The sequence below is a fragment of the Arvicanthis niloticus genome, chromosome 22, assembly GCF_011762505.2.
Source record: "Arvicanthis niloticus isolate mArvNil1 chromosome 22, mArvNil1.pat.X, whole genome shotgun sequence".
NCBI lineage: Eukaryota > Metazoa > Chordata > Mammalia > Rodentia > Muridae > Arvicanthis > Arvicanthis niloticus.
The window spans coordinates 30,173,382-30,197,772 of record NC_133429.1 but is presented as its reverse complement, the minus strand read 5'-3'; the positions used below and the strand labels follow the sequence as shown (position 1 = coordinate 30,197,772).

General features: G+C 37.5%; 1 protein-coding gene across 1 annotated transcript in view; it reads left to right on the top strand.

Moving 5' to 3' along the window:
• Otogl (otogelin like) overlaps positions 1–24,391 on the top strand; it is a 140,615-nt gene that overhangs the window by 66,356 nt on the left and 49,868 nt on the right. Inside the window, exons 26-30 of the mRNA XM_076920159.1 lie at positions 6,556–6,690; positions 15,267–15,416; positions 17,368–17,487; positions 20,231–20,347; positions 23,385–23,541. Of these exons, the coding sequence (XP_076776274.1) occupies positions 6,556–6,690; positions 15,267–15,416; positions 17,368–17,487; positions 20,231–20,347; positions 23,385–23,541 (679 nt within the window). The remainder of the gene's footprint in view (positions 1–6,555; positions 6,691–15,266; positions 15,417–17,367; positions 17,488–20,230; positions 20,348–23,384; positions 23,542–24,391) is intronic.

Below are 24,391 nucleotides of genomic sequence, written 5' to 3'. Positions count from 1 at the left end.
TGTGAATTGAAAATACAGATACCACCATATGTTAATGAATTCTGAGGCTGCGGAGTCTGAGATGTTCTTGTATGAGAGAGCAGAGACTGAGGCACTTTGATTCAGCAGAGGATGTATCAAGTGCAAGTCAGGAAGGAAAGGGGTCCAGGAAAGCATAGATTTAGGTGTGTACAGATGTTCTAGGTGTATTACATGATGTTCTCCGAAACAAAGGAGTCCTTACAAGTTGGACTTTACTCTTCTACCATTACTAGAACTGTTCCTAATTTCTTTCCCAGTGCCATTGTCAAAACCAAAGCAAACAGGAACAAACTAAAATTTTTCAGTTCTGCCTTTGCATTTAATAAAATAAATAATGGTGACATCAATCTATCCCTCTTCTAAAAATTGTTTTGCTTGATGTTTATTCATTGTTCACAGTGCTGGTTTTTATAAAAGAAATTCTGCATGTGTCCCACATACTTTGAACAAGTTCATGAATAGTCCTTCTAACCTCTGCTAGTCTAGTTTCTTCTAGTAGCCTTTCTGCTGTCACCTCATGTACCTGTGTGAGCATACACATGTGTGTACATATGTGTGTATGTGTGTATGTATGTGTGTGCCTGTGTGCATGTTCATATACACATGTCTGCATGCATGTATGTACATGTATGTGTGCATGTGTGTATTGCACGTGTGTGTGTAAAAATGGTTTAATAGTTGTATGTAAAATCTAGGACTCACAAGTGAGAAAAAATATATAGTCGTATGTTTGACTTATTTTCCTTAATTTTAAACATCTACCTTCTATCCACTTTCCAACATGTGATGTGATTTCATTCTTCTTATGGCTAAGTAAAATTGCATGTGCATGTGTGCATGCACGCGTGCACACATGAGTGTATATATGTATGTGTGTGTATACATTTTCTTTATCCGACTATGGATGGAAATCTGTGTTGATTTGGAATGATCCTGGCATACACTCAGCAGGGGTTTACTTGAGTCACATGAAAGATCTGGTTTTAGTAGTTTTGAGGAATCTTCATACTGATTTTCATGGTGTTTGACAAGTTTATATCTTCCTCCCTGCTTGTAAATGGGAATATTTATCCTCTTTCTGGTTATTATTTTTGGCTTATGGTTTATCGGTGATAGCCATTCTGAATGGGATGAGAGGGAATCTTAACGCAATTTTGATTTACATTTTCTAATGGCTAAGGATAAGAATATTTTTTCCATTTGTCTTTCATCTTTTAAAAGTTCTTAATTTCATTTAGTCACCAAATAACGTACGTTTATTATTGATTTATTTTTGTTCTTTCTATACTCTAATTCTGTCATATCTACATGTGGCAAAGACTTTCTCCCATCCTGCAGACCCTCTCATTACTTTGATTTACTTTCTGTGAAGAATCTTTTAAATTATGTGTAATGTAAATTTTTTTTCAGTTCTTGGCATCATTCCTTGATCTATTGGAATTCTTTTCATAAGTTTCTTGCTTCCACTTGTATCTTAGAGCAGTGGTTCTCAGCCTTTCTAATTCTGCAACTCTTTAATACAGTTCCTCATGTTGTGACTGCCACCCATAAAATTAATTCTTTGCTATTTCATAGCTGTAATTTTGCTACCATTATGAATTACAATGTAAATATCTGATATTCAGATGGCCATAGGTGACCCCTGTTAAAGGGTCATTTGACCTCCAGATTGAGAACCACCGTTTTAGAGTTTTTTTTTTTTTTTCTTCTTAATAGCTTCAGAGTTTCAGGTCCTATGTTTTGATCATGGATCCATCTGACTATTTTTTTTTTTTTTACAAGATAAGAGAGGAGGCTCTAGTTTGACTTTTCCGTGTGTAAATTTATTTTCCATGGAACATTTAAGAGGCCTCTTTTCTCCAATGTATGCTTTTGAAAATTTTGTCAAAAAACAGATATCTGTATTTAATCTGCTGTCTGTATTTAATTCTGCTTCTCTGCTACAGTGATACACATCTCTACATATCTGTTTTGTATCAATGCTGTTTTGTATCAATGTTTTTCTTTGTATGACTTTGTATTGTAACTTGAAATCAAGTACTGCTGTAAGTTTGGCATAATTCTTTTTGTTTAGAATTCCATTGGCTACCCATGATATTTTGTGATTTCCCACTAAAGTTAATATTCATTTTTCTATTTTATCGAGAATATCTCCAGAATTTTGATGGGAATTACATTGAATCTGTACATTGGTTTGGTGACATAACCATTTTTAATACATTAATTCTGTTGACATTTGAGCAAAGGAATTTTAAATCTTCTAGAATCCTCTTCAATTTCTTTAGTTGTTTAAAAATATTTATTGTAGAATTTCTTTGTTTCCTTGGTTAGATTTGTTAGGCGACATTTTATTTGTTTTAAATTTTATGCTTGATATTGTTTTTTCATTTGATTCTAGGAATCTAGAAACACCCCCATTTCTTCACTGATCCTCTCCTCATCAAGTGCTGTCCTTTACTCTGTACAAGTTTGTGTATGTCCTGTAGGTGGTTTCACTCATCACTTTCAGCTTACCTTCATTCCACTGCTGTCAGATGGAATCCAAGAAACCATTTTGAATTTTCTTACATTTGTTGAGACTTGTTTTGTGTCAACATATTTTCTAGAATATTTTAAATAATACATTTCCATGGGCTAGTGAAAAGAATGTATATTCTGCAATGTTTGGCTGGGATATTACAGAAGTTTGTTAAATTCATTTGCTCTATCGTGTCATGAAAAATCGACATTTCTATGTTAGTGATTCATCTGGATTACCTGTCTGTGAAAATGACATATTGTAGTCACTCATTGTTCTATGTTGGAATAATTTATATCTCTAAATATAGCAGTGATCAATGCAGATGCATTTATAATTATATAATTGCCTTTCTTCATTTCTTTTGAATAATTTTTAGTTTGGAATATATCCTGTTGGATGTTGGTATTTCTATGCCTGCCTGCTTTCTAGCTACATTTTGCTTGAGATATTTTTCATTCCTCTTTTCCAGCGAGATACATTTCTTGTAGTCAAGAAATAGATCAGTCCAGTTTTAACACCTACCACCCTAGTCTACACATTTTGATTATAGAAATAAGACCACAGCACTCAGAGTTACTATTGAGGGGTGTGTATGAATTTAGTTGTTTTTATAATCCTCGCACAGTCCCGATCGTATTGGTTATTTCTTGTCTTAGTGTTGCTTCCTTCTCCTTGTGACCTGATGTCTCTAGTATTCTCTTCAGTAGATAGAACCCCTTCACATTCTTTCCACACAGATGGATTCATGGTCATGGACTATGTTTAGTTTGTGTTCATTCTAGGAAGTTTTGTACTTTAATTGTAAAGCATGACTCTGCTCAGCTATGTCATCTGACTTGGCAGTGTAGTGTGTTATAAGACATTAGTCATTCAGGGTATGGATGGAAAGGAAATAAGCAGATTGAGTCTATTAATCGTGAGAAAAAAAATAGAGGAGAAAAAAGTAAGTAAAGAGGAAACAGCAAAGGCAAAGCAAGAATTTAGGGCTGCTTTACTGAGGATAGGATGAAAATAAAAGGAGGAGGCAGCATTGCAGTCATACAACCTAAGACCATCTCAGCACTTGGAGGTTGAGGCAGGGAGGCCTCTACCTTCACGCTCACTCCTGTTCTTTGGGAAAACCTATTCAGACACAAAAGGAAAGTAATTGGGTAGTATAAAGCAAAGTTGGTCCACTAAGATGAAGTTAGATATTAAACAAGAGAAAACTAAAAGTGAAGAAAAGGAATTGTTTGTGAGTGCAACGTCTTTGTACATCTCTTGCTCGCGCATGGGTACCAGCATCCCTTGTGCAGTCCTTCATGTAGACACGGGCCTGTGTATGTGTGGTACATTTTACTCTATGTCTCAGCCCAGATTTTCATCTGCTCCAAAATGCATGATGACAACTTAAAGTTTTTCTCTCTAGCTAGTGATATTCTGGAGGCCAGTGCTCAGCACATGCTCCAGTGACATTCGTGGTAAGTTTTTACAGTGAGCCATGATGGGAGGGACAGTTGGCTCTAGGGTTACTCAGCTGTCAACTCTCTGGTAATGGGGTCTTTGAAAAATGGCTTCATTAGCAATGTTTTATGATACTGAACAAGGATGACATGGAAGAAAATCAATCAACAACCGCCTCACCCTGTGATATCTATAAACCACAGTAATAACCAGCACAGCAAGCTATCCTCAAAGGTGCAACAGTAGTATTTATATCTTGGTAGTAACCTAATTGGACTTAAGGTCCACTCAATAGGAGGTAATTCACACCTGGAACTGTAAACCTAGCCAACTGTCCATGGCTGGTGAGTACATAAAATCTAGGGAAGAAACAACTACTGGCACATTCTTAAACAAGGATAATTTTCACTGTATTATCAATACTTAGTCTTATACCCACCAATAAGTATAGCTCTTGTCTCTCATCAAAGGAGCTTCTTGCAGCAGCAAAAACCATTATAAAAATCTAAAACTGGTCAACATGTAGGGAACACTGAACCATGCGGTGCCTAGCCCCAAATGATACATCCACAACCCCATTGCTATATCCAAGATTCAAGGAACATCATGGAAGAGAAGAAGAAACAATTGAAAACGCCAAGGGGCCAGAATGTGTGCTGGTAGACTGTGTCTTTTATATATGGCAGGGATGCTGCATCCACAACATCTCAACAATTTGATCACCTAAACAAGACCTGCATAATGATATTACCAGTTGACATGTCAACAACAACAACAACAACACACACACACACCTAATAATAGTTATGTAAAAGGGCAGTAAGTGAGGGAGGGGAAGAGAGTGTATTGTAGAGGTGAAGGGATCATTGGAAGAAAGATAAAAACAGGGAAATGATATAAATACAGTATACATACATGAAAATTTTAAATTGTGAAGCTGGAAAGCCACAGAATCCCTCTTAGGTTGCAAGTATAAAAGAAGCATCTAGAAGCAGATACTTTTAACTTACTGAAGCAGAAAGCCCATGGAAGCATCACTTCAATTTCTCACGACATCCTTGATTGTGTATTTAGGTCAGTGTCATCCCAGAGATGCTACTCACAGCCAGGACATTACCATGGCAGCGGCTTTCATGGGAAGTTGATGAGATCACAAATACAGGAGCTCACTATGGTCTTGGTATTCTCTCTCAACTTCTAGGGGATCATCTTAGGGAGATAAACTTCAGTCCATGTCTCTCAGAGCACTCATAAACAGTTACAGGAAAGCCAGGCAGAACACTGACGACTAATCCTGGCCTAGATAGTTAACAACAGCATAGTGTCACTGCCCAAATGGTGGCATACGTCATTGCTTAAAGTCAATGGCCCTTATTGCTTGAGAAGTAGGCTGAACTCTGATACATAAGCACATATCAAGAAGGGATTCATTAGAATAGTGTGCCTGCTGTACACAGGGCATTTGAGTGTGGTAGGGAAGGAATGTTTAACACACATACTGGAACAGATCCACACATGAATCACTCTGGATACTCTAACAAGGCAGCTGATTGAAAGGCTTGTTCTAAGAACTACTGATGTCCAAACTTTAGATATCACTTGTGTACCTGGGCATCTTAACCACTTGCTAGAGTTCTGTACTATCCTCATCAGGGCCATGTGACATGTAGGGTTTCCACACTGCTGCAATTGAAGTGTGTTTGGGGAAGGGAGTGCTGTAATCCCACTCTTACTTGGTGGGTGCATAGAGGACTGGCTATGAGCATTTGCGCAATGGTGCTAAGTGGACATCATGAAAGGATGTGAACTTGTGGAGTCAGAATATAGAGATTATATCCCATCGATACAGCTGCCTCTTTGACGGAGAGACCCATGTCTGTATCAGCATGTTGTGAGTTTTTGACTTATAGTAACTTCAATGTTTAAAAGCTTTTCTTCTAGAAAGCCGACTTCTTAAATAATACAACTTTCTGTTTTCCAATAAAAATCAATTTTAAATGTTGACAGAATTAGATGAGACATAATGAAGTTCAATGCAAACCCTCAAATAAATGCACTATTTTGTCTGCTAGTTCATGGTACAAGTTTGCGTCTACTTCAGTTCTTCCTTGGAGGTAGTAAGCAGTCCAAAAATCCCTAAAATAAAGAAAAATATATTATTTTCTAAAAATGAAAATATGTATTATTTTAAGTAATAATATATAGGTAAAAATCTGTTACTTGTATAGGTATAAATATATAATATAATGTTATATCATATGGATGGATATATAGATAAAGAAAACTATAATGGTTGTCAAGTAGAGCTATGATAATGAAATGGATTTAAAAAGCTTTGCTAGAACAAAATTTGAAAAAGAATATTAGGGGCAATTATTTAAAGACTGTGGTGTTTCAATAGAATAATTTCTTGCCTTTAGCTAAATATAATTTTTATTTTTGCTTTAGAAGTACATCCTTTTTTAGTTATAACTTAAGCCATTATCAACCTCAAATTTGTTAATAAAAATAACTAGAATTTATATATAATATACATATTGTGACAATAAAATGTTCTTGACCTGTTTCAGAGTACAGATGATTCTGATATATCCGTGATTTCCCAGAACAAGAAATGCTTTGACAATGATATTGTTTGTTCCAAAAGTGTTTTGATATCAGTTGGAGACACTGAAATCTACCTCAACGATGCTCCGTACAAACAGGTTAGTGAATTCTTTCTTTTATGATAATCATGCCTTCTACTAATGATCCAGATTGATTTGGATGGAGCTAGATTTTTTCTGTTTTGTGTGGTTTTGTATAAACTGTACACTGCTTGCATCTTTCTCTTATATTATTTGTCTTCATATTGCAATCATCTCAATGATCTTTCTTTTCCATGAGCAGCATTCTGGCCTTGGGAACTAATATCTGTTAGGTGAGTTTCTTCAGTAGCCTTTTGTCTGTCTTCCTGCTACCCCGGCTAAAGTTCCATCTATACTCCATCCCACCCACTACAGCAACAATGGCTTTCTCCATATGGAAATCTGACTTTCCAAGTCTCTCAGGCTTCATAGCTTCCAGATTTCTTCCCATTTTTCTGCGAGGTTCTTACGGGTTTGGCTGTTGTCCTCCTTTCTGTCTTACTTCCTGTGACCTTCTTTCAAAGCCCATGTCCCAGAAATGGAATCTTTTCAGTTATTTCACATTTTAGGTTCATTTTGCTCTCATTTGTACCTTTAGAAGAAGTGATGTATGAAGTCCTTTTCCCACTTAACAGATTCTGTACAGTATGTCCTATCTCCAGGAAACTTCTCAGGATGCTCTCAAAAACTCTGATAGATCATCCTCAGCCCTTAGTCAAACTCATTGTGTGTTTATCTGTCTTCCCAGTGTGTCTGTGAGTAATGTATGAAGATCCTTGTCTCTTTCAGTTATTGTTATATCTGGGAGTTTTTCTAATTAGAAGATGTAATCAATTTTATTCATTCACCTACTTAATTTACTAAGGCATCCACAATGTTCTGGGCATACTAAAATTTGTGCTCAATTTTATGGCTGGAATAGTGAAGAGACACTGCTTGTCTTTAAGTACCGTGCTCAAGTGAAGAATTCCTTAAAGAGAATAAAATTGGCAATCATGATATGCTGTGCCAGCATATACATAACTTTTTAGAAGAACTAGGAGGGCGGGGGCACTGAAGTGATGGTTCTCAATCTTCCTAATGGTGTGGTACATTCTAATGCCTCCTATGCTTCCTACTGGTCTTTAATACAGTTCCTCATGTTGTGGTGACCCACCCCCACCATAAAATTATTTCATTACTACTTTACAAGCATATTTTCTACTGTTATGATTCATATTGTAATTGATATATAGGCTATCTGATATGCAGCCCCATAGGGGCTGCAACCCACAGGTTGAGAACCACTGCGCTCAAACAACCCTGCATTTAAAGATTTGCAGCCTAGATTTGGAGTCAATTAGAACTGATTTAGCACCCCCCACCTGTCACCTACTTGCTGTACCACTCTAGCAAACCTCATTGAACCTTTCAAGTTTCAGCTTCACCTCAGCATGAATACCCACCTCCCCCCATTCTTCAGTTCTATGAAGATTGTAATGAAAGTATGCAATAATGAATTTTAAGATCTGATCACTCCTTCCTTTCATCGTCTTTTCTATTTTTATTTTGCACATAAAGACATAGCCTGAAGTAAATCCAGGAAGAAGAGATGGCATAGCTAGATGAAGAGGGAGAAGGTTAGCATTGCAGGAAAATGAGCTCACTCAAGAAGGAGCAGAATTGGAAGATGAAATGTCATGGTTGATAGTCGCAATTGGCTCAGGTTCAAACGAAGTCCCTGGGGTGATGGAGCACAGGGATGGCAGAGACTCTGGCAGGCATGTCCCTAGCAGACAAGAATGTGGAAGGTATGGGAAGCAAGAGTGACTGTCAAGGGTTCTAGGCTCAGACCGGAAGCTCACAGATAGCCCAAGGCATGCAAGCTTCATTTTAAAGGCAGTGAATTTGGACTTAGGACTTTTGATGTGTATGATCTGACAGTGGTCTTTTCAAAAAGGATTCCCAGAAACACCATTTTCCTAAGTTTTCACTCAAATACTTTTTCATGAAAGTCATCTGAAATACTTGCTGTAAGGGCCAGGTTCTATATGTTCTGCCTCAGGTGCTGGGGTGCCTGGGGGTGAACAACATGGCAGGTCAAGAGGATACATGAAACCTCTCTGCTAAAAGAGAGGATAATTTTCTGTTTTAAAAGACTGCAGTTTTTCATTTTGGTTGGGCCTTTTAATTTGTATAACCTGTTCTGCCCCTGGATTACTCTTTGCTATTTTTTTTTTTTTTTTTTTTTTTTTTTTGCTACTTTGGTTTTCAATAGTAAAAAAATTCTAGTACTACAGTGTGAGAACCTCTATACTAACACAAATCTTGAATCTCAGATAGAAACATTGAGAGTAACACACAGCAATCAAATGAGACAAGATGCCTTCTGCAGTCATGTTGGCATCTTTAAAAAAGTAATTACAGATGTTCTGCCTAGCTATTAGATGGATATTCATCTATAGGTCTTTCTGTGATCCAGGGTGCTTTTTCAAATGGGGAGAAGTTGGTACACACTCATATGAAGACAGTTTGGCACATTTTTGAAGTGATAATTGCAGTTCTATGTAACTCACGGCCCCCAATTTTCACTAGTACACTGGTATTGATCAATCTCTTCTATTTAGATTGTGAGGACTGAAGTAAGATTAAGAAAAATCACAAGAATAGTTTGATGCCAAATTCCCAGCTAAAATGTCTTTCTGGGACATCATAAGTGAGAATATAGTAAGTGCCACTTTCTTCATAACTAATGGGTTGCTCATCCAGAGAAATGAATAAACAACTCTGTTTTTATGTAAATGCACAATTATAATTCAAGCAGGTATGCAAATTATTAATCAGTCAGGCATACAAATTAAAAATCTTCTATAAACCCACCTAAGCTGCCCTCTGAAATGTTTTAATTACTTTTCATTTCTGACTTATTTTTCTGGCAATGTTTAGTTTTGTTTGAAGTGCTGTCCTCTTAGAGCACCGGTTTCTATTTTGGACAATTCATTCCCGGCTCATTTAAAGAGAAGTGTTAGCTGATAACTTGGAAAGTAAGGAGTGCAGTCACTTTTGATTAGGAAGAACATTCTTGTTGCAACCTGCCTTTTGTAATAAAATAAGCATTTTTTATCTAATGGCAAACAGAGAAGGTGTGCTTTTGACTCAGAACAACTGACTTAAAGCCAGACTACTGGGATGGGGAGAGATGATACAGACAAGTCAGGAAACCAAACCAACCAAACCAAACTACACCACAGCACAGCACAGCACAGCACAGCACAGCACAGCACACCAGACCAGACCAGACCAGACCAGACCAGACCAGACCAGACCACACCACACCAGACCAGACCAGACCAGACCAGACCAGACCAGACCAGACCAGACCACACCACACCTCACCACAGCACAGCACAGCACAGCACAGCACAGCACAGCACAGCACAGCACACCAGACCAGACCAGACCAGACCAGACCAGACCAGACCAGACCACACCACACCACACCAGACCAGACCAGACCAGACCAGACCAGACCAGACCAGACCAGACCACACCACACCTCACCACACCACAGCACAGCACAGCACAGCACAGCACAGCACAGCACACCACACCACACCACACCACACCACACCACACCACACCACACCATATCAAACTCCTGCTGGAAAGTAAAATGAAGATAAAAGGTGATATCATGACAAAGTAATTTAGAGTCTTCTCAGGCCATACAAATTATGGGACCCTCACAAATAAAAATGTCTTTCTTTCTTTCTTTCTTTCTTTCTTTCTTTCTTTCTTCCTTCCTTCCTTCCTTCCTTCCTTTCTTTCTTTCTTTCTTTCTTTCTTTCTTTCTTTCTTTCTTTCTTTTATGTATATGAGTATACTGTAGCTGTCTTCACACACACCCGAAGAGGGCATTTGATCCCTTTACAGTTACAGATGGTTTTGAGCCAACATGTGGTTGCTGGGAATTGAACTCAGGACCTCTGGAAGAACAGCCAATGCTCTTAACCACTGAGCCATCTTTCCACCCCCTCTTGGTTTCTTTTGTCAGGGTGTTTTTCTATCCATTTGATATGTGCTCTATTTGACACAAGTCCCTTCATGGTGAGTGCAGAACTTCCTAGTGTGGATGGCTGAATCCTGTCACTCTTCATGCTTGGTTTCCATGCTCAATCTAACCTAACCTGGCTCTGTACTGTGGATGCAGTATAGCAGTGGTCCCCAAGCAGAGGCTATGGGGCAAGAAGCCGAAACCGGTGCTGAGAGGTGGGAGATGCAAGACGGAGAGTGCACAGGTGTCAGGATGCCATGGCGTGGGTGTATCATCTTTAGTCCATTGGACTTGGCTCACGAGTCACAGATTCAAAAGTAAACTTGATTTCAAGATGGAAATTACAGAGCATTAAAACTCAAAGTGTGGACCCAAGAGATCTCATGTGGCCTCTTGGTGAAGAAAGCATTCGAGTCAAGAAGGGAATAAGGCAATTATGCCACACTCGGGCACTACAGTACCTAGCAGGAGGAATACCCAGTGCATAGATCTGAGGTGGTTCCGATAATAATGTGACTACTCCAGTCAGTGAGAATAGAAGATTGGCCACTAGAAGAATTTGAGGCTAGGTAAAGTCAGTTAACAATATGAATGGTTATATCTGCTGTGTGTGGTATAGTTGTAAGTATAGTATTAGTATAGGAGGTGGAAAAAACCACACACACACACACACACACACACACACACACACACACACACGAGATGACGTTTACTTCACCTATCCTTTGAAATGTTCTCTTAAACACCGTTCTCTCATGGCATTCTCCCACTATACTTTATTATATTTAGAGAAGAAAAATGGATGAAGGATTTTATATCTGTTTCCACTTTTTTGTTTTTTGGGCTGGGATAAATCAGTTTTCTTCTCGTTAATCCAACTATGTATTCTCAAGCTCATCCTATGAGCTTACTTTGGGGCCATAGTCATGGTTACAGGTCCTCTGGCTTCCCAATGGACTCCCTGTCTGATCCCTCTTTCCCTTTCTAGTTTGTAAACTATTTCCTTTGAGCTTCCAAACCCTAGGCTATTACTTCCCTGCTCAAACCTCTATTGATTATGTTTTGAATTGTCTTGTAATCCATGCTTCAGCCCCCTACTGCTTTTTTATATAGATCTGACCATATCTTGAGGGTGTTTGTCACTAAGCCATGTTTCTTTGTTTAACCCATTCCATTTGTTTCCACGTCATCTTTAATTCCCTGTTCTCATAACAGTTTTCTGGTCTCATATATAAAAGAAAGTGTTTGCCCTTTATCAATCATTGTAACCTGTGGGGTAGATGTACCACATACACATGTATATATGTATGTATGTATGCATGCATGTATGTATGTATCTATTTATCTATATATGTATACATATAATATACATATAATTTTTCTTTTTTGATTATCAGACCATTTCATTTAGAAATTCTCTCTGGACTATTAAAGCATTGTATCTTGCCAAATATAAATAGTTCTGTATCTCATTAAAAAGTGTAATAGCACTAGAAGGCTGCTTTTATGTTGTAGTTAAGAAAAGAGAATCATAGCAAAGATAAGTTTTTTCTTTTATTTTTTTATTTAATATTTTATTTACATTTAAGATGCCATCCCCTTTCCCCATTTCCCCTCCCTAGAAAACCCCTGTCCCATGCCCCCCTTTCCTTTTTGCTTTAATCAATTTTTTTTAATGTTAATCAAAGGATTTATAAGTTTGGTAATGCTCCATCAGAAGCATAACCCAATACCCAACATAGATATAAAAACTATCTTTGACTGTTGGAGACCTGTGAACATCTGCCTCCATGCCCCCTCTCTCTTTCTCTCTCTCATCACCTAGCTTCTCCTCTCCTTCATCTTCTCTCCTTACTCCATCTCTTCCTCTCAATACTCCTTCCCACTTAGCTCCTCCTACATATCACTCTTCTTGTTAAAGTAAAACTTTTCTCTCAAAATACAGTTAGAGCATACTTATTCCTAATTGTACCAGTGAGGTACAAGATAGTCCTAATACCCAGTCCATCATTTTGTTGACTAACCAGGACCTCTGTCATCTCTTCTAACTTTTGATCTTGGCTTTTTTTTTTTTTTTTTTTTTTTTTTTTTTTTTTTTTTTTTTTTTTTTGCTTTAGAATAAATGTCAGCTGAAAACTATCTACTCAGATCTTTTCTCTCAAAGTAAATAGCCAGGATTGGCTATGAGGCTATGGGTCTTCAACCCTGTCAGAAATCCAGAATGACTGAGTTAACTGAAGTTATGGGAAGCACTAAACGTAGCTTCTAAAACTTAGCCAATATATAGAGACCGCTGAACACCTGAAAAGCCCCTATACTACGGAACGTTGGAGCATCAAATCTTCAGCCTCCTGGCCCAGAGTCATCTGACAGACCTTAGTGATGCAGGATTATTAAGGGCTGATTACTCTGTCTAGGCAGATATAATCAGCCGACTATTCTGCATGTGTGTCCTTTTCTGGACAGTAATTTGTCTGTAGATGGAAAGAGGCAATTCTTGCCTAGTGGCTGTCACCACACAACTGGCATAACTCCAAGGATGCTCAATTTCTTCTTAGAATCCATGACAGGAAGCTGTCAGGAGTAGACAGGTCTCTAATTAGAATAGTCATTAATATATAAATATTTGTAGCGTCAATTCTATGGACTTCTGACGTTTGGAAAACCAACTATCCATGTAAGGTCACCTGGACTGTTGTCTGTTCACTCCTCTCAGCTATTTCTAAATAAAATATGGGAAACCTCCTAACAATAAACTCAAAGCCATGAATTGCTACAGTCCCTTAACTCATAGGTTAACTGTCCCAAATCAGTTAAAAAAGTTAAAGAAGGACTGAGTCTAAGCCTTGTATTCCTAAATGTGTTATACAGGCACATTGCCCATGAGAGTATCAATATTCATCTCACTTTTATATTAATAAGAAGCTCGTACTAATGAAAACCTTAAATTTGAAATCAAAGTAAATTTTGTACCATTTAAGAAATTATAACTTCATCTTGATAATAATTATACAGATTTCTACCAATAGGTTATGGCTATGCAATAAGTCCTAGCTAATCCTCCCTGTTCCAAAAAAACCACAACTTTTCCCTAGAAAGACCATTATTAACACAGACCATTATTAACCACATTAGACCCCAAGCCCAGGGAATAGGGGCGCTGACTCTTCTTTAACTTCTTCAAGCTGATTATGGGCGTTGAGATATTAGAAGAGGGGTTGGGGGAAGAGTAAGTTGATAAGCCTCTGATGCTGTGTCTTCACTGAATCCAGATGGAATTCCAGGACATCGGAGGTTTGGGCAGGTCTGCTCAGTATGCTTGATGAGTAGATACACCAAGGCTGTGTGTTCTGCAATATACAATTCTCAGAACAAGTTTTAGTATCAAGAAAAAAAAATTCCCCCCCCCAGGGGGCTGACATTTTTTTTAAAGATGTTGGTTCTAACAACTTTTCTTTTTTCCCCTCTTTTTAAAATTCGTTGTAATATTTACATTTCAGATTTTATTCCCTTACTCCACTTCCTCCCACCACCCAGAAACCTCCTATCCCATCCCCCTCCTCATGCTTCTATGAGGCGGTGACCGCGCCTACCCCCCCACTATCCCCTCCCCACCCTCACATTCCCCCCCACTCTGTGTTTATTTTTTTATGGGACCAAGAAACTCCTCTTCCACCTATGCCTGAGAAGGCCATCCTCCCCTACATATATACCGCTGGAGTCTTGGGTCCCTCCCTATGTGTTCCCTGGTTGGTGGTTTAGACCTTGGGGGGCTCTTGTTTGGTATTGTTGCTTTCCTTCTTGGGTTGCAAACCCTTTCTGCTCCTTCAGTCCTCTCTCTAAGTTCTCTATTGGGAACCCCCTGATCATATCAGTGGTTAACTGTGAGCATCGTCCTCTGAGTGTGTTAGTCTTTGGCAGACCTCTAAGGAGACAGCTATATCATGTTCCTCAGATTATGCACTTCCAGCCATCCACAACAGTGTTTAGCTTAGGTGGCTGTACATGGGATGAATACCAAGGTGGAGTGGTCTCCTGATGGCCCCTCCTTCAGTTTCTGTCCCATGTTTTGTTTCCATATTTGCTCCCTTGAGCATTTTTGTTACTTGTTCTAAGTAGAACTGAGGCATCCTCTCTTGGTCTTCCTTCTTCATGAGATTCATGTGGTCTGCTGGTTGAGTCTTTGCTAATCCTAGCTTTGGGGCTAACATCCGCTTAACAGTGAGTAAACACCCTGTGTGTTTTTTTGGGACTGGGTTAACTCACTCAAGATGATAAGTTTTTTCTTTTGAAGGGAAGAGCATGCATTTTTCATTCTTAACCTCTCATATCCATTGTTCCTTCATAGTCTCTATGTCCATTCTGTCTTTCTCTTCTCTTCATTGTCCCTGGATTATCTTTTACTTTTTCCATGCTCTCTTGCCAAGCCCATCCTTTAGTTTTTATGTAAATACCAATATAATATATTTCTTATTTAAAACATTGGGTTTGTATTAGAAAATTAAAAAAAAACCACAGCAAGCAATTATGTTTGATATATACTTATTGGAAAGCATAACGTATTCTCTCCTTTGGTTAGAGACTGTGATACTTACTCTAAGACATTTAATCCTTTTGAAAGAAGCGATCAGGTTTCTTCCTGGAAAGCAAACCTGAATACCAGCTGTGGAAGGCTGGGTTCTACATAGTAATATACTTCCCAGAGGAAGATATCACCATTCTGTGGGATGAGAAGACAACCATCCACATCAAAGTCGGGCCACAGTGGAAGGTAGGCCAACCTTCTCCTTAAATGGGATACTATGAATGAAATTGTGTTTGAAGAAAATAATGATTAAACAAATTGTTAGGCAAATTTGGTTTTAAAGGATTTCTTGGATTCTTTCTGTAACTATAGAGAACGATGTTTGAACTGTTGTGTTTTCAAAATTACTAATAATACCCTATGGGAAAGACTTCAGAGATTGGAATATACTCATACAACTGGTGTAACATACAAGTGGCATAACAGGATACTACCTAGCAATGTAAAGGAATATGCTATTGATTTGTATAATATAAATCAATCTGATTTAGTTCATTTTTATATTAACATCATAATATTTGTTTTTGCTTTGTTCATCTCCCTTCTTTCTTCTCCCTTGAGTTTGGTTATATGATGGTTTTGGTTTCTTTTGGTAAAAAAAAAATCACTTAATAATAATCTGTTTTCTCTGTTATGCTTCACATTGTAGATTTTTAAAATAAGTTAACATATAGTAAAATTGTAGTAGTAAGTAACTAGTAATAAGGTATTTTAAAATTACCTTATGGATCTATGGGTTTGAAAAAATGTATAGAGTCTTGACCTAGTAGTGTAGGTTTTTTAAAAATAAAACAAGTCTATCAATACCCAGTATGTGTTCAGCTGCTTCCTTATTGCTAAATCTTACCAATGTCCCCACAATCAGAAAAAACACCATTATACGATCTCCTTCCATAAATATTGTATCAGTGGAATTGTTTGGTAATTTTTGAGATCTTCCATCTTTGACCTGGTAAAATAAATATAAAATTCATCCATATTTTATAAATTAGTGTTTTTTCCTTTTAATATTATTGTAAGCTGTGGTATAGGTGGGTGGAATCATAATTGGCCTTGAATATCTACAATTCCGAAGACATGGGTCCCATGCACTGTCTGCATTTTTGGAAAACATCTTACTTTAAAGGGCAGTTTTCTAGCAGTTTTTGTTGAAGAGAGATTTGAAGGAGTATCAATTCAAGGTTTTAAGAATGAATTCCATCATTATTGGAATGTCATGCATTTTAAAAGTCTTAAAGGATCCTGTCTCTAAAAGAAACAACAAACAAACAAACAAACAAACAAAACACTAGTATTGAGCCTGAGTTCTGACAAGAATGCCTTTTATACCCATTGTGGAATAGGCATTATCAAAAGCAATACATTTGTGTCTTAGGTTGGTAAGGCTCTGTGCAGAATCTTACCCGTCCTTGGCTTGCCAGCCTGTTAATTTAATAATTAACTCTGTCTGAGGGTCTATTTTCAGTTTCAAGTCATGTACTTGTACTTTGACTGCCAACAACACTGGTCAGTGCTGCTATAAGTAGTTCTGTGGCCACTGCTTTCCTCCTTTCACAACCTGTAGTGACCTTGGTTAGCTTTATTGTTTCAACATTCACACTGTTACTGAGCCTTAAATATATAATCTGGTGGGTTTTTCTTTATAAAAAATATTTATACTTGTATATTATATATATCTTGTACTTCTGAAAAATAGACCCCCAGAGTTATTAATTAATTTAACAGACTGGCAAGCCAAGGACTGGTAAGATTCTGCACAGAGCCTTACCAACCTAAGATGTAAGTGCATTGCTTTTGATAATGCATATTCCATGATGGGTAAGGAAGGCATTCTTATCAGAACCACCTAAGAGAGTAAAAATGTACTTCAGTATATACATCTCTACTTACATTGTTAGAGATATCAATACTAAGATGCTATAGTAAGTGTGGAAAACTAATACTTGGAAGTTGGTTAAAATATTGAGGATATTAAATATTATAGACATAATTGAATTGGTATGAATCACTTTCTTAACACATTTATTTTAAATTATCTCTATGAAAGTTTTTTTGTATGTCTTAAATCTTCCAAAGTTTTAATAGATTTTGTCTTAGAATAAATATAAAATATCTCATCATAATTTTATTACTTTAGAACAAGCTGGCAGGATTGTGTGGTAACTTTGACAAATGTACTTCAAATGACATGACAACATCTAATAACATAGAAGTGAGAAATGCTCAGGTGTTCGGAGACAGCTGGGCCTTAGGACAGGTAAGTTACATATATGGGATTTAGAAAAACATATTTATCAAAAGAATATTCCGAGGAGTAAAATTACTTAGGTTATTGTTAAACTTTTTATTTATTCTTTGTGAGTTTCATATCATGTGCCCCAATCTCACTCATCTTCCTGTCCCCTCATATTCACCCTGTACCCTTGTAACTTCCCATGCCCAAGAAAAGAAACACCTACCTCTCAAAACCCAAAAAACAAACCAAACAAACCAAAAAAATCCTGCTGTAAGAGTTACTATATGTTACAGTGTGTCCCACAGTATACTTTTTTGTCTACACAGCTTTACTTACAAATATTCATTGCAATAAATCATTGGTATGATTCAATAACTTTGGCCTCTGCTACATTATCAATAATAGATCCTCACAGGGACTCCTCTTGGCCCTGGAGATATCATGGAGATTCTGAAGTTTTGATTCTTCAGGACCAGCTTCTTTTACATGTTCCAGCAGTTCATAGATGCAATTGATGATGGGGAGGGACAACTCAAAGCCTTAGATCTAGGCCTGGGTGGTAGCTGGCTTGTCCATCCTGCCAGCTTTCCTGTGTCCACTGCCTCTAGGCCAGCTCACCTGCTTTGCCCAGGCAAGGGGTGGTACCAGGTCCCCCATAATGCCCAGTCAAGAGGCTAGTTTAGTTTACTTTTTGGCATGTTGTTTTTATAATAATTTATAGGTGATGGAGTTTTATATTTGCTTTCTATGTAATTCTTGTGACAACTTTATTTTTGCAAAAGTCTTCACATTACAGATGGAAAGATTATGTCTCAAGGAGGTTCAGTGATTTTTCTAACACAAATTATGTGTCCAGAGAATAAGAAAGGTGACATTTAGATTTATACCTTCTCTCATATTTTTCAAGCATAGAAAAATACATTCTGCTATAAATTAATTCAGTAGAATTTGTTTAATGTACTGCCTTTTCATTATAATATAGGCACAGAATACAAATATGGCATTCTTTTGCACTGAGGAATTTTAATGTCTTAGTTACTAGGCTATGTAGAAAATTACCAATAAAATATATGGAAATAGATGGGTGTTTAAGTAGATATGCACAGCAAGTAGTGGTTTTAAGAATTCAAGGAAGATTTCTGGAACAAATAGTCTGAAGATAAAGTCTTGAACATCTACAAGATCTGAGAAGATAAAGTTTATAGCAGTGGTTCTCAACCTTCTTAACACTGTGAGCCTTTAATTCAGTTCCTCATGTTGTGGTGACTTTCAACCAAAAAATTATTTTTGTTGCTACTCGTAAACTGTAAATTTACTACTGCTACACATTGCAATGTAAACATCTGGTAGCCAGGATATCTGATATGCAACCCATGTGTAGGTTGTGACCCACATGTTGGTTGTGACCCACATGTTGAGAACCACTGTTTATAGGAAAGAGAACAGAGGAAAAGTAAGTCACTCAGCAGATGTGAATGGGGTGGAGAGAATACAGAACAGAATATATCTCATAGAGTTCATATGGTTAGAGCATAATGTCATAAATAGAGAATGGCTAAACTAAGGATACACCTTGGAAAGTGTAGATGCAGGATGCTCTTATGGTACAGCCAGGGAAGAGGGGAGATTAGAAATCTAACAAAACTTGAGAACATTAAAAATGGAAATTCCTAGTATTTATTGAAAAAATGCATTTGAAAGACTCAAAAAATAGTTTTATACCTCTGGCATCAGAAATATCAGTTGGAGTTCTTCCTTAGCGAGGCGAAGAGGAGATATAGGTGTACAGGGATGGGCTTCAGGATACAGTAGAAATGTGTAGTCCACTTTAGATAGACTGCTGTCTTTTCAAAGAAAGTCACTTTTGAGAAAGCTGTGACTGAAAGACATTTAGCAGGAAATGTCTAGTTTTGAAATACAGGAAATTGACCTGGTATATAGACCTAGCATGTAGCAGCATATTCAGGACACTTGTGTCAATTGAAGGGACTAGGGGTTTTGAGGTAAGGTTTTGAAAGAAAAGTAGGAGCAGGAGGTTGGAGAAGAGCCAGTATAGTATAGTATAAGAAAACCAACAGGAAATGTTAGTGTTGAATCCACATCAGAAGAGATTCTTAAGACAGATTGAGAGGTAAGAAAGTGACTACAGACTGAGAAACTGCCTCTGTGTTTTTAATTGAGCAAATTGTTGGTGGGCATTCCTAAGGGAAGCTTTGGAGAGGCACATTAGAAACAGCAGAGGTCAAATTTCAGAGTTTATGAAAATTAAGTCTCTGGAGATTATAGAAATCTGTACATCCATCCAATATCTCAGAAGGTAGTCTGTACATCCAATACCTCAGAAGGTGGTCTCTACAGCTAATACCCCAGAAGGTAGTTTGTACATCAAATACTGCAGAAGATGATCTGTACATCCAATACCACAGAAGATGGTCTGTACAGACAAACATGAACAACGTGAAACATTGAAGAGGGGCATTCATGATCATAGAATATTTTTTTGTGAAAATATCATAGTTGTGAACAATTCAAAATGATTAATTTTCCTCTGTGATATCACTTTCGTTAATACTTAGTTGCTTCTAAGAAGTGATTTATGTTATTAATCTATAACCTATATAGTTGAGAGCAGGCAATAGGTGAACATGTCTAAAAGGACAAGACTGTGCTAGCGGCTACTGTCATGGCTAGAATCAGGTCGGGTCTTCTGATTTCAGAGTTTAGCTTTTTTCCAACCTTTCCTTCTCCCTTTGATTTTCAACAGTGTGAAGATCTTGTCGAGGCACTGAAGCCCTGCGAGGCACACCAAAACAAATTTCCCTATGCCAAGAGAGAATGTTCCATTCTGTACAGTGACGTTTTTGCTCCTTGTCGTAATGTGGTAAATGAATGCTTTCACTAAAATCTCAACTATAAAGACCTGCTGCTGTATATACTGGGATGAGTAGGATGCATTCAACAAACTCATGTTTCTCAGGTCCTACAATCTTTGTTAGGGGACCTTTGTTGGTATTTTTCTAAGCATCATGTTTAATTGACTTCCTTTCTTCCTTATCCCACCTTATCCAAATGTGTGCCTGCAGAGGATCATTGTAATTCATTCTAGTTGATGAAATACAACATGCCCACGGCATTTTGTAAATATCTGTAAATTATAAAGGGAATAGATGTTTATCTGTTATCAGAGAACATTTAAGTGGGCATTCTATGTAAGTGTGGTTTAACAGGATCCCTGGTGGCATATTTAAAATAGTACTGGAAGCTATTCCAAGAACATAACTTAAATATCTAACCTCCTTCCCCACATGATAATTTTGGGTCCTGGTAGACACTGTGAAAGTAATTTAATACAGTTCTTTTCTTCTTTCATATAATACATCCTGACCATAGTCTATTCTCCCTCACTCCTCCTAGCTCTCCCTACAACACGTCTCCTCCAAATCTGCTCCACCTGCTGTTTCTCTTCATAAAAGAGCAGCCCTCCCAATGATATTAATAGAACATGGCATAACAAGATGCAATAAGACTAGGTACAAACATTCATATCCAGGCTGGATAAGGAAACCTAGTAGTGGGAAAAGAGTCTCAAGAGCCAGCAAAAGAGGCAGAGACACCCGATTTCTGCTGTTAAGAGTCTCACAAGCACCCTTAAGGCCATGCAACACCCCATGTTGAATGCCCCCTGTTTTCTCAAAGGAGGCACATGTACAGTTTTTGAGTTGTGAGCCAGGTCTGCGTTTATTTTCCCAAAACACCACCTTTACTTGAAAGAACAAGTAATAAAAACATTACAGAAATCAAGATGAGAATATTTGGCAGATATTTTCTTGAGAAGAGGAGACTGATCTGGATTCATCTGATAAAAAGTACCCAATGACATTTGTTGTCCTTAAAATTATTTAAATTTTTTGAAGTGAAAAGTAGAATTTTGTGAAACTTGGTTTATAACTGTGGACTTAAAGGTTTTGTGATACTTTTTCTGAAAATCCAGTTGCTGATATAAAATAAGGGTGGCCTGTTGCTTTTGCATTTCATTAAATGCATTAACATTTAGGAGATCTGTGTACAATTCAGTTTTTAAATAATGAAGAGTAATATTATGGAATTACACAGAAGCAAAAGATTATTTTGAAGCTAAATTCAACCTAAAGAGTTTAGGTCAGTGAAAATACAGGGTTTTTGGTGTGTTCTCAGACATCAAATTAAACATTGTTTTTATGAGTATTAGTACGGTGGTTGTTAAAAATTAAAATAAGAACTGCCATATAACCGAGCCATACCACGTCTGGCTATTACGGAGGATCTATATCTCATCACAGAGATACTTTCATATCCAAGATTATTTGTGCTGTATTCATAACAGCAAGCAGATGCATAATGAAAATGTGGTATAGATACACACTGAGTTTATTCAGCTGTAAAGAAAGATGAAAGTAGATGGAGCTGTACTGTAACAAACAACAACAAGGACACATCTACAGATCCTAGCTACAATGTATACATATTTACTTGTAAACAGATGTAAAAGGGTGAAGCCTAAAATATAGAAAGGAAATCAAGAAGGTAGTTAACAGGCAGCAAGAAAGGCTAGGGAGTGAGGAAAAGGACACAAGGGGCATGAAAGAAGCAAAGAGTCTGTGCCCTGGGGGTTGTAAGGAATCAGGGAAAGTGGGGGGTGGGGCAATGAAGACAATAGGGAAAAGGAGAATACTAAAACACAGTGTTCAGAACTGATACAATGTTACTTAGTGCATTATAACCTACTTTAAAAAATATTGAAAGAAAAAAGCCACAGTTTTGGATATAGTGTAAAAGAATCATCACTGTTAACTCCCAAAGATATTAGTCACTATTGAATTTCTAATTATACGCACATGGAGACCTTTCTTCATTTTAACCAAAACCAAGCCACAGGGAAAATATTTCAGCAGTGGATGGCGAAGCCGTTGTGTGCTCTAGAAGGTTGTTACAGACATCTGCAATACAGTGAAACACTCCACTCTCCTTACTGATGTAATTTTGCTTGATCAAAAGTACGAGTTTTTACTAAAATATGTAATTTATGTTGACATGTAACATGTTTATAGTTTTTATTTTAAACACTTGGGTTGTAGGCGTTAATGTGATAACTCTGCTATAATACCAAGAACTTTTAGGAATTTAAAGGGAGTCCAAGAGTGCTTGCTACATTAAAAGGACGTGGGTGGACTAGAATCCAATTTATTGAAGGGGCCCCATTTTGACATTTTTATGCTTATTAGGGAAGCAGTTCATTGGCAGACGATATGGTGTTCATTCTGGACCCAAGCCACAGAATTTTACGGGTCCTCTCCCTGCTGCTTCTTGAGAAATTAACCCATGCACTGGCACACAACCTGAAACACAAATTACTGACACAAAACTTCTTCTTTTGTGACACATTGTCTACATTCATCAGTGATTTCACAAGGGCAATGCAAAGCAAGTGATTAGGTGGAGATGAGACATTTAAGCGAAACTGCCCATTTCCAGTCACACACCACTAGCATATATTGCCATTTAGGAGACTAAAAAAGCAAAGAAAAGCATGGTGCATTCAGAAGCAGAGCAAGCTCCTTTAATGCACGGGGATTATGCCAACAATGATTGAACACAGCAGTGCACTTTCAAAATCCTGAAATCTGCCCTAGTGCAGATGCCAAAAGAGATCTGTTATTGTTGTTTTGCTAGTTCTTTGAGGTGGCATTTTCTGAGTAACTTTATTTTCTTTGGCAACACGGTGGGTCAAGACAGTAAGGTCTACGTCACCGTAGATGATAGTGTTATGCTGATGACACCCATTGTAAGAAATGTGTGCAGTTACTCTTCCCTCGGAAGTTTGGATTCAGTCACACTCGGTGCTTATTGAAATCATAATGTCTCTTCTTTTTTACTTCCAGATTGACGTTACTTCTTTTGCCAAAAACTGCCATGAAGATACGTGTAACTGTAACCTGGGTGGGGACTGTGAATGCCTATGTACCAGTGTAGCTGCATATGCTTACAAATGCTGCCAGGAAGGGGTGCCCGTTCACTGGAGGTCACCCACTGTCTGTGGTGGGTACCTTGCATAGCATCATTAAGTGGACAGCTTTTAAGATGATGCAAATTAATTGCTGTTTTACTGGGGAGTAATGCATGCACCTCAGGGAACTATAGTTAGTTTTAACTGTCTAAATTTCAGTCTTTTGCTAACCACAAATTATCATATGTCAAAGAGAAAAATGTTTTAAGTTTTCTGTTGTGTTTGACTGCTGTTCTTGCAACTTTTTAAATATATATTACATATATCTTTACAGAAATTGTTTATGATTCCAAAACTCTTATGCCTGTGAGGTTTCATCCTTCTGATAAGAAGGAAGTTCTTTTTTAAACTGATCTTGATTGATTTCCTTTCAGATTTGACTCCTTAATGATTTTATTTACTTATGTGGGTGATTAGTCATCTGAAAGACAGATTATGATTTCAACAGTTTCTGTGCTTGGCTTCTAAATTGCCAAGCATCTGTCTATCTTTAAAATAATGTAATGAAACCTGTTTAAATGACACACATCATCTTAAAAAGTACCCTTTGAGCAAGACCTTGTTGGATACACTTGTATCTTGGCACCCAAGTGGCTGAGACAGGAAAATTACTGTGAGTTAAAAGCTGGCCTAGGTTGTAAGTGGGACTGTTTTAAAAAACATCATCTACACACACACACACACACACACACACACACACACACACACACAAACACACATACACACTCTTATACATGTATGTGCTCTCTCTCTCACACACACACACAATCATCTTTGCTCATGGGAAGTTTCTGATTAATGATGTCATTCTCTGTTATTTTATGTAGTTATTAATAAATGCATATCCCCATGTTGCACATCCTCAGATAAGTAATATTTAAT